Source organism: Nuphar pumila, chromosome 12 (assembly GCF_984573655.1).
Source record: "Nuphar pumila chromosome 12, dmNupPumi1.hap1.1, whole genome shotgun sequence".
Classification (NCBI taxonomy): domain Eukaryota; kingdom Viridiplantae; phylum Streptophyta; class Magnoliopsida; order Nymphaeales; family Nymphaeaceae; genus Nuphar; species Nuphar pumila.
In genome coordinates, this window is record NC_143260.1 from 9,323,915 (window position 1) to 9,334,675 (window position 10,761).

Below are 10,761 nucleotides of genomic sequence, written 5' to 3' on the forward strand. Positions count from 1 at the left end.
CCATATGCAAATCTTGGTTCCTCTATCTATTTCTCTCAATAAGTTGTCTAAGAAGATGTATATCTTTCATAGTTGATCTTCCAGGCATAAAACCAAATTGATTCTCCGATATCATGACAACCTTCCTTAACCTAGACTCAATCACCCTCTCCCAAAGTTTCATAGTATGACTCATGAGTTTTATACCACGATAGTTTGTGCAATCTTGTATATCACCCTTATTCTTATATAGAGGCACCAAAGTACTCTTCATTCACTCATTAGGCATCTTATTTGTCCGTCAAATCTTGTTAAAAAGATTTGTCAACCATTCTAAACATTTTTCTCCCAAGCATTTCCAAGCCTCGATAGGTATACCATTTGGGCCAACTGCTTTTCTTGATTTCATTTTCTTCAAAGCCTCTGCAATTTCTTTCTTTTGAATCTTGCGCATGAAGTCGCGATTCATCTCATGAAAAAGAATGGACAAGTCTCCAAGATCCTGAGCATGACTTCCATTAAATAGCTTATCAAAATAATCTTTCCATCTCAACTTAATCTCCTCATCTTTGACTAAAACCCTTTGTGTTTCATCTTTGATACATCTAACCATACCCAGATCCCTCGATTTCTTATCTCTCATCTTTGCAAGCCTATAAATATCCTTCTCGCCCTCTTTGGTATCCAACTTGTCATAAACCTCTTTATATACCTTATCCCTCGCGTTTTGAACTACTTTTTTAGCTTCCTTCTTTACTATCATATACTTCTCCAAATTCTCATTATCACGACGCTTACTTAGATTTCTATAACACTCTCTTTTAACCTTAATAGCTAATTTGACATTCCCGTTCCACCATAATGTATCCTTACCTAGCGGTGCACCGCCTTTAGACTCACCCAATACCTCCTTAGCCACCTTTCTCATGCAACCCGCTATCTTATTCAACATTGATTCTGAATCCTCCTCGAGACACCAATCAACTTCCTTAACTACCTGATTTACAAACATTCCTTGTTTAGCTCTTTTCAGTGCCCCCACTTAATTCTAGGATCTATCCTTTGTCTATCCCTTTTGCGGTATTTTCTAAATCTAAGATCTAAAATTAAGACTCTATGTTGTATAGCTACACTTTCTCCCGGTATAACCTTACAATCGATGCAACAACCCCTATCTCTCTTTCTAAGTAGGAAAAAATCTATTTGATTCGTATTAACCCCACTTTTAAATGTTACTAGGTGAGACTCCCTCTTCCTAAACCAAGTGTTTGCTAAGATCATATCATAGGACAAACCAAAATCTAAAATCCTTTCTCTACTTTCGTTTCTTTTTCCTATACCATAGCCTCCATGGATACTCTCAAATCCATCCCTACTAATGCCTATATGTCCATTAAGGTCACCGCCGATGAAAAACTTTTATCCATAAGATATCCCTTGTACTACTCCATCTAAATCTTCCCAAAACTGACGCTTAATGGAATCATCTAAACCTACTTGAGGTGCATAAACACTAATAATATTAATAATATCCGTACCTAATACTAATTTAATAAGTAAAATCCTATCACCCTTCCTACGGACCTCAACTACATTATCTATAAACTCACGACTCATAACAATCCCTACTCCATTCCTATTTCTATTTATTCCTGTATACCAAATCTTATATCCCCAAGGTTCTATCACTTTTGCCTTCTCACCTACCCATTTGGTCTCTTGTAGACATAAAATATCAATCTTTCTCCTACACATAACATCTACTAACTCTACCAACTTACCAGTTAAAGACCCTATGTTCCAAGTGGCTAACCTAATTTTATGGTCTTGGACTAACTTCTTTACCCACACCCGTCTAAGTCTTTTGATATAGGTATAATAATTCTACTTCTCTACGTGAATGATATGATTATCATAGGACTTTGATATGACAAATCTTGGTTTTCTTTGCTATTCGAGTTGCAGAGGCCATCAATGCCAAGATGAAGAAAGATGATGAAGAACCTCTGAAGGACCAAACTCCATACAAACAAATGATTGAAGCTCTAACTTATCTTTCTATTACTCGACTGGATATTGATCATGTCATTCATTCTACTAGTCAATTTTAGCATCCTCCTACTATAGTATATATGAGTGTTGTAATGAGGATTATTAGATACATTAAAAGTACTATTGATTATGGTTTATTTTTGTCATCTTCTTCTCAATTAGAAGATTCATATTTAGACTCTGAATGAGGTTGAGATGTGAATGATCAACACTCAACTACATGTTTTTGTGTATTTATAGATGACTCCTTGATTTTATGAAAATAAAATAAACAACAAAAGGTATATTTTTCTTCCACAAAAGCACAGTATCGAGTTGTGTCACAGGGATTCGGCTAGGAGGGTGCCGCACCCGCGTCGACGCGACTCGACGCGGGTGCGGGTGCCGCACCGGGTGCGGTCAACTCGATCCTGGGTGCGTTGACCGCACCCAGGATCATTAATGTCCATTTTTAAAAAAAAAAAATTGCCCAAATGGGCTTCGAAATTTTTTTAAAAAAACTTTATGCTAGTCTGTCAGCTGCTGACAGACTAGCATAAAGTAAGTTTTTCACGCACAGCTGCTGACAGCTGCAAAGTTTAAAAAAAAAAACCCGCCTATTCCCCAACCCCCTTTATATATATATATATATATATTACTTATTACATTTTTGCCCCTGCCGCACCCCCGCACCCGGGTTTTTTGGAAGTGCCGAATCCCCGCACCCGCGCCCGCACCCGCACCCGCACCCATGTGACATAGGTATCGAGTTATGACAACTACTACTATTGAGTTGGTGTGGTTGAGATTCTTGAAACAGTTGCTAGAAGACTTAAGAGTTCACGTAGTAGAACCCTTAAGATTATGTTGTGACAACAAAAGCGCAATTTACATTGTGAGCAATCACACATTCCATGAGCGAACCAAATACATCAAAATAAATTGTCATTATGTTAGAGAAGAATTCTTGAAGACCATTACATTGTCGTATGTGCCATCCGAGTATCAATTGGCAGACTTATTCACCAAAGTGCTTTCATCTCCGAGATTTCATTTCCTTCTTACAAACTCTCGGTTGTGGCATCGTGAGTTTGAGGGAGGGATGTTAAAATATAGTACACGATGTTCATATATATATTATGGTTGTAATAGGTAATACCCTCTAAAGGTATTTTGGTATTTTGACCCTTGTAATAGGATCTGCCTATTAGGGGCAGAACTTATTTTTTACATTTTTGTTTTTCTTTATTATTTTTTTGTCTTTGTATATATTGTCAAGGGCTTTTTAGTCCTTGACAATATAGTCGTTGGGAGCTCCCCAATGACTAGAAAGGGAGTCTCTCACAGAGTTACCGAAAGCGTCACATGAAGTGGGGACGCGCAAAAAAATTTTGAGACGTGCTTCCCAATTTAGGAGAAGCACACTTCCCATTTTGGGGAAGCTCGCTTCTCCCACGTTTCCCCCTTTTTTATTTTTATTTTTGTATTTTTTATTTTTGTTATTATTTTTCCTTTTTTCGCTTCCCCCTCGCTTCCTAGGTCGCTTCTGAAACGATTCCTGGTTCGCTTCTAAGTCGTCCCATGCTTCCTACAACAACAACAACAATTATGCCTTCATCCCAAAATAATTGGGGTCGGCGATATAAACCAAATAAGAAAATCATTGTGGGTCTTCCACATGAATCCTTCTCCTCCAATAATTTATATCCAAAGTCATGTCGTGGGTGAGGTTCAAAGCATTCATATCCTTTCCAATCATTTTCATCCAAGTCTTCTTAGGCCTACCCCGACCTCTTTTAACTAATATATTTTCCCATTTCTCCATCCTCCTAACTGGAGCATCATTAGGCCTTCGCCGAATATGTCCAAACCACCGTAAACGATTCTCTCTCATCTTATTTTCAATGGATGCAACGCCTACCTTCTTACGTATCTCCTCGTTTCGAATCTTATCCTTTATTGTATTTTCACACATCCATCGAAGCATACGCATCTCAGCCACACTCATTTTTTGAATATGATGTCTCTTGGCAGCCCAACATTCCGTACCATATAGTAAAGTGGGCCTAATAGTCGTCCTATAAAACTTTCCCTTCAACCGCAATGACATTCTACGATCGCACAACACTCCAGTTGCACTTTTCCATTTCATCCACCCAACCTTTATCCTATGATTTACATCTCCATCAATTTCTCCACACTTTTGAAAGATAGATCCCAAATATTTGAAACAATCATCCACCGGTATTTCTTGCTCACCAAGCTTCACTACACTCCCATCACTACTTCGTTGCTTACTAAACCGACATTCCATATATTCTGTCTTACTCTTACTCAACTTAAAACCTCTTGCTTCCAATGTCTGTCTCCATAATTCTAACTTAGCATTAACCCCAGCTGTAGACTCATCAATCAAAACAATATCATCAGCAAACAACATACACCACGACACATTTTCTTGAATTGATCTCGTAAGCTCATCCATCACTATAGCAAATAGGAAAGGGCTTAATGCAGATCCTTGATGTAACCCAACCGTTATAGGAAAATTGGTTGTCACCCCTCCACAAGTGCGGACATTGGTTACTACTCCTTCGTACATATCTTTAATTATACTAATGTACTTGAGAGAAACACCTTTCTTCAAGATTGTCCACCAAAGAACATCCCTAGGTATTCTATCGTATGCCTTCTCCAAATCAATAAAAACCATATGCAAATCTTTGTTCCTCTCTCTAAATCTCTCAATAATAAGTTGTCTAAGAAGATGTATAGCTTCCATAGTTGATCTTCCAGGCATAAAACCAAATTGATTCTCTGATAACATGACAACCTTCCTCAACCTATACTCAATCACCCTCTCCCAAAGTTTCATAGTATGACTCATGAGTTTTATCAGTGTTGTGAGAGGCGTACGACTCAGTACCTGAAGCGTACGCCTCAGAGGCGAGGCGCACGCTTAAGGTACTGAGGCATGCTGTGATGCGCAAATTGCCCCTCATCAACCTCCAGAACCCCCTCCTTCATCCCCAAGTCTTCCTCCTCTGCCCAATTCATCGGTTGTGCTAACGCCAAGTGCCAGTGGATCCACCGCCACGTGCCGATCAACTGCTCCTCCGCCGCTCCCTGCCTCCCCTCCCACCGCTTCACTTCCATACCAGTTGTGAGAGGCGTACGCCTCAGAGGCGAAACGCAGGCTCAACACCTCGCTTCGCCTCATCGCATTTAACAACCTTGAGTTTTATACCACGATAGTTTGTGCAATCTTGTATATCACCCTTATTCTTATATAGAGGCACCAAAATACTCTTCCTCCACTCATTAGGCATCTTATTTGTCCGCCAAATCTTGTTAAAAAGATTTGTCAACCATTCTAAACCTTTCTCACCCAAGCATTTCCAAGCCTCGATAGGTATACCATCTGGGCCAACTGCCTTTCTTGATTTCATTTTCTTCAAAGCCTCTGCAATTTCTTTCTTTTGAATCTTGCGCATGAAGTCACGATTCATCTCATGAAAAGGAATGGAGAAGTCTCTAAGATCCTGAGCATGACTTCCATTAAATAGCTTATCAAAATAATCTTTCCATCTCAACTTAATCTCCTCATCTTTGACTAAAACTCTTTGTGTTTCATCTTTGATACATCTAACCATACCCAAATCCCTCGATTTCCTATCTCTCATCTTTGCAAGCCTATAAATATCCTTCTCGCCCTCTTTGGTATCCAACTTGTCATAAACCTCCTTATATACATTATCCATCGCGTTTCGAACTATTTTTTTAGCTTCCTTCTTTGCTATCATATACTTCTCCAAATTCTCATTATCACGACTCTTACTTAGATTTCTAATACACTCTCTTTTAACCTTAATAGCTAATTTGACATCCTCGTTCCACCATGATGTATCCTTACCTAGCGGTGCACCGCCTTTAGACTCACCCAATACCTCCTTAGCCACCTTTCTCATGCAACCCGCTATCTTATTCAACATTGATTCTGAATCCTCCTCGAGACACCAATCAGCTTCCTTAACTACCTGCTCTACAAACATTTCTTGTTTAGCTCCTTTCAGTGCCCCCCACTTAATTCTAGGATCTATCCTTTGTCTATCCCTTTTGCGGTATTTTTTAAATCTAAGATCTAAAATTAAGACTCTATGTTGTGTAGCTACACTTTTTTCCGATATAACCTTACAATCGATGTAACAACCCCTATCTCTCTTTCTAAGTGGGAAAAAAATCTATCTGACACGTATTAACCCCACTTTTAAATGTTACTAGGTGAGACTCCATCTTCCTAAACTAACTCTTAAATCCATCCCTACTAATGCCTACATGTTCATTAAGGTCACCGCCGATGAAAAGCTTTTCTTCATAAGATATCCCTTGTACTACTCCATCTAAATCTTCTCAAAATTGACGCTTAATGGAATCATCTAAACTTACTTGAGGTGCATAAACACTAATAATATTAATAATATCCGTACCTAATACTAATTTAATAAGTAAAATCCTATCACCCTTCCTACGGACCTCAACTACATTATCTATAAACTCACGACTAATAACAATCCCTACTCCATTCTTATTCCTATTTATTCCTGTATACCAAATCTTATATCCCCAAGGTTCTATCACTTTTGCTTTCTCACCTACCCATTTGGTCTCTTGTAGACATAAAATATCAATCTTTCTCCTATACATAACATCTACTAACTCTACCAACTTATCAGTTAAAGACCCTATGTTCCAAGTGGCTAACCTAATTTTATGGTCTTGAACTATCTTCTTTACCCCCACCCGTCCAACAAAGTGAGGGAACCCTTGCCTATTTGACACCACACCTGGGCGCCGGTGTGACGCGTCGCTTCTGGGCGACAACCAAGCAACCCTTGCCCATTTATCACTGCCTCCAGGCCTATAGAGTACAGCGCGTCGCTCAGTAGGGAACGCCCAAACGAAATTCTCATATTGGTTCATATTCATAGGGTGTGACTACTCATCCCACGCTTCCTGCTTTCTAAAATTTTGAAAGTGCCTCGCTTCTCGTTTCTGCTTCCCATATCACTTCTTGCTCCCCCTTCCTCAACTGACAACTCTCGTCTCTCACACCCTTGAAGTGTATAGATATGAGACCTTTGGTTCCTTGTATGTTATGATATTGTGTGCATTCCCTACTCAATAAAATTATTATTTTTTATGTGTTCTCTTGGCCTTCAGTGGCTTTTGTGCTTGAACCCATAGTTGGGTTGTGTGAGTAACTTATTTGCCTCTTGTGCATAAACCCATAGTCAAGGGCAGCTTTGGGTGCATGAGGAATCTTGTTATCATTTTTCTCTTCATGCTCATTTTTCAGCAAACTCTCAAATCCTCTGCAATGAACAGAGTATGATTTGGGAGGCTGACCTCTTGATATGGCAGGTCATTTTAGCCCTTAAAAAGTTGGAGGCTGAATGAGAAGTGGCATTTCATTTGGAAATCGTTGTTGGCTCTAGCGTGACAGTGTAAATGGTAGGAAAGAGACATTAGAGAAATTTTACAGGCAGATTCTTTAATCCTTTCCATATTCATCATGGTATCCTAGTTACCTTGAAATTGTGGATTAACAACTTTTGGGAAGCAAATGATTTAGCTGGATTGGCTCTTTTTGATTGGGAGTTATCTCACAGTTTTTTTTTCCGAGTAAGGCTTGTTCCATATTCAATTGTTCATATATGGGGTCCATAGTCCTCATTTTTTTGTTTCTTCCTTCTATCATCCTTTCTATTTTTCTTATTCTTTCCTCTCGATGAATTTACTTTGACTCTCAAAAAGGGTGGGAAAATCCTATGAAACCTTATGCCTGCCAATGCATTAGAAATTTAGAATCCCCTCTTTCCCTCTCTCTCACGTGTGCACACACTGACACACACACAACCAAGTTGGAAATGGACTAGAATGGACCCTATTAGTTTATAACATATTATCACGTCTTATAAATAAGACCCTACTACTGTGATTTCTGTAGTTTGTTTACTGGAAGGATGTATGAGACTAGGAATATATTACTTTTGTACAGGTTTTGAGAGAAATTTTAAAAAATCAATAGCCCATGGTGCATCAAATTTTACAATAAAGATCATGTTTCCCACTGAAATCATATTTCATAGAACAAAAAACAAAAGCAATGTTTCACTTATAGGTTCAAATTAAGCAAAATCACCTGCAACTATGAATTTTTGAACCAGTTCACTTGGGTCCATTCCCAACTTAATTAGCATCACATCTCTCTCTCTCTCTCTCTCTCTCTGTATATATATATATATATATATATATATATATATATATATAAACAAAAAATCATAAATAGAAACTAGAATGATTTAGAATCATCATATAAATCCACAGCTACTAGTTTCATCATTACCAATTATTGATCCTAGATATTTCAATGTGGGGTCCTGATACTGTTAATCTTCATAATCAGAGGTACCACCAGGTTTTTGATGGCTTTTTGACTAAATCATATTTGAAAAGAAATATTATGGAATCTACTGATTCGGCCTCTCCTTCATAGTGATTTGCTTAAATCCTTGACAATATATTATATGGCTTAAGATATGATATTATCTTATTTCTCTTTTTTACATAAATAAGATATAAATTGAGTTATTGATCACTTCAGATACAAGAAATTACTTCACATAGCATTGTCTGCATCCTATCAAGCAAAGTTAACACATATGGCATCATATACATTCAATTCATATATCATGTTATTAAAATGAATATTTATGTTTTATATATTTTTTAAGCTGATTAATCATAGAAAAACATTTGACTAGAGTTTTGATGAGCCTGATCTAACTGATAGAATCAAATATCTCAAGCTGGGGTGCAAAAAAGAGTGAGAACATCCAATCATGACTATGTGGAGACCGTGATCCGTACAACAAAAGAATACAAGGCAACATGATAAGTGTGTTGACATTAAAATAGGCTACTGAGCCGCCAAATGGTCCAAATTTAAAACTTTGTGCTGTCATTAGCAAAACTACAAGCTAATGGTTTGAAGCATGAATGTCTATCAAACTCCCAAATTTTCTTACAGGCAAAGGAGACTCAGTTTCATTTGGAACCAGGTTTCTCAAACCACACAAGAGGCAACTCTCACATTCCTCCAATCGTTGTTGATTTGCACTTAAAATCAGGTGCCCTCAAGGCCCAAAACCGAATGAAGATCATGCAAACCATCTACAGCCGCATTCTATCCATCGAAACAATAAGAAATCGAGCTTCATACAGATCATAAACACATCAAATAAGGGGATTAAACCCTCAGAGATCTTTACAAACTTAACCACGCAAAAATTTCCCCAAAAAAATGAACTAATTCTTAAATTCACAAATCATAACGAAAACATGCAAAATCAATACACCCCATTACCACAAACCATGCACCAGAAACATAGAAAAAAAATACAAAGATGCCCAGAAATAAGCAAAACCAATTATTAAAAACAAAAAAACGCAATTACCCAACAACCAAATACGATCAAATTCAAGCATACGACGAGCGAGAAAGCAAAATAACGACAGAAGTAAAATGAAAACACCATTTAAGGAGAAAAAACAAACAAACAAACTTAGAGCACCGCGTTCCTGTGAATCCCCACAAACCCATCAAGAGAAAAAATCTCAGAAAACACAGTGGGATCACAAATCATTCGATAAGGATCAAAGCCAGAAAGGATCAAGCGAAAAGAATTCACAAGGAAGATGAGATAAACCTGGTTGAGGTCAGTTGGGTTGCACCCTTGATCCTTCATAAACAACAGAAGGATTGTGGCGGTGGTGGTGTTGGCGGGAGTAGAGGAACAGCGTGGAGATGAAGCTAGAGAGAGAGAGAGAGAGAGCAGTTAGCTTTTTGCTCTGATGGATCATAGACAATTCCCCCCCCCCCCCACACCAACTAAGCACACACCATTTCTTTACCCTTTCAAAACTTTATATGTTTATTTTTTATATAATATGATAATTTAATTTCTTTGTTGGGGTCCGGTGGAGGTTTCTGGTCTTATAGAATCTCTAAAAAGTTTGCTCGTTTGGACATATTAGACGTTGCATTTGCAAGCAATTGCCTCCTCTTAAAAAAAATACCCAGCTTGTCCCTTGCTACATTGTTTTCTGAAGCACTGACATAAACCTATTAACCTATGGACAATTTATGATTAACAATATATTATCAATTTATTGGTGATTTTATAATTAGATAATGAAAAACGTTAACCTGATTTAAGTAAGAACATTAATAATAATTGACTAATTTAATTATTTTTAACTATATATATATATGAGTAATGCTAAGGTGCTCTCGGGGAGCACCTACTCCCACCTACTAGAAATCATAGTTGTAGGCTGCATCTTCTCAATCAATTAGAGACCTTATAGGTGTACTTGCATAATTTATTTGATAGGGATCATGTTTTTTGGATATAGAAATAAGATTTTTAAGTCATAAAATTTTGGTACATTGTGAGCCGTTGATTTTTGAAGTTCATAAAAAAACCTGCATTTATGTCATAATGGCATGACCCAAAACTTGCTTTCCACTAAATAATGATCTAGATCATATCTGTAGGGTCTCATCAACAAAGAAAAATGTTCATTTTTTTTTAAATTTTGAAGCTTTTATTAGTGGAGATTAGGTGCTCCACCGGCAGTATATATAAGAGAGAGAGAGAGAGAGAGAGAGAGCACTAAGTTGCATTT

At 37.6% G+C, this 10,761-nt stretch overlaps 1 protein-coding gene across 2 annotated transcripts in view; it reads right to left on the reverse strand.

The window, feature by feature from the left end:
• The window catches only part of LOC149819926 (histidine-tRNA ligase), a 33,663-nt gene extending 23,709 nt beyond the window's left edge, over nt 1–9,954 (reverse strand). The window contains exon 1 of one of the 2 annotated variants that reach the window (XM_089982609.1): nt 9,780–9,954. In XM_089982609.1, the coding sequence (XP_089838735.1) occupies nt 9,780–9,818 (39 nt within the window). In that variant the 5' untranslated portion in view covers nt 9,819–9,954. The remainder of the gene's footprint in view (nt 1–9,779) is intronic. The other variant, XM_089982610.1, reaches the window with a different exon arrangement.
• Between the last annotated feature and the right edge of the window lie 807 nt (nt 9,955–10,761).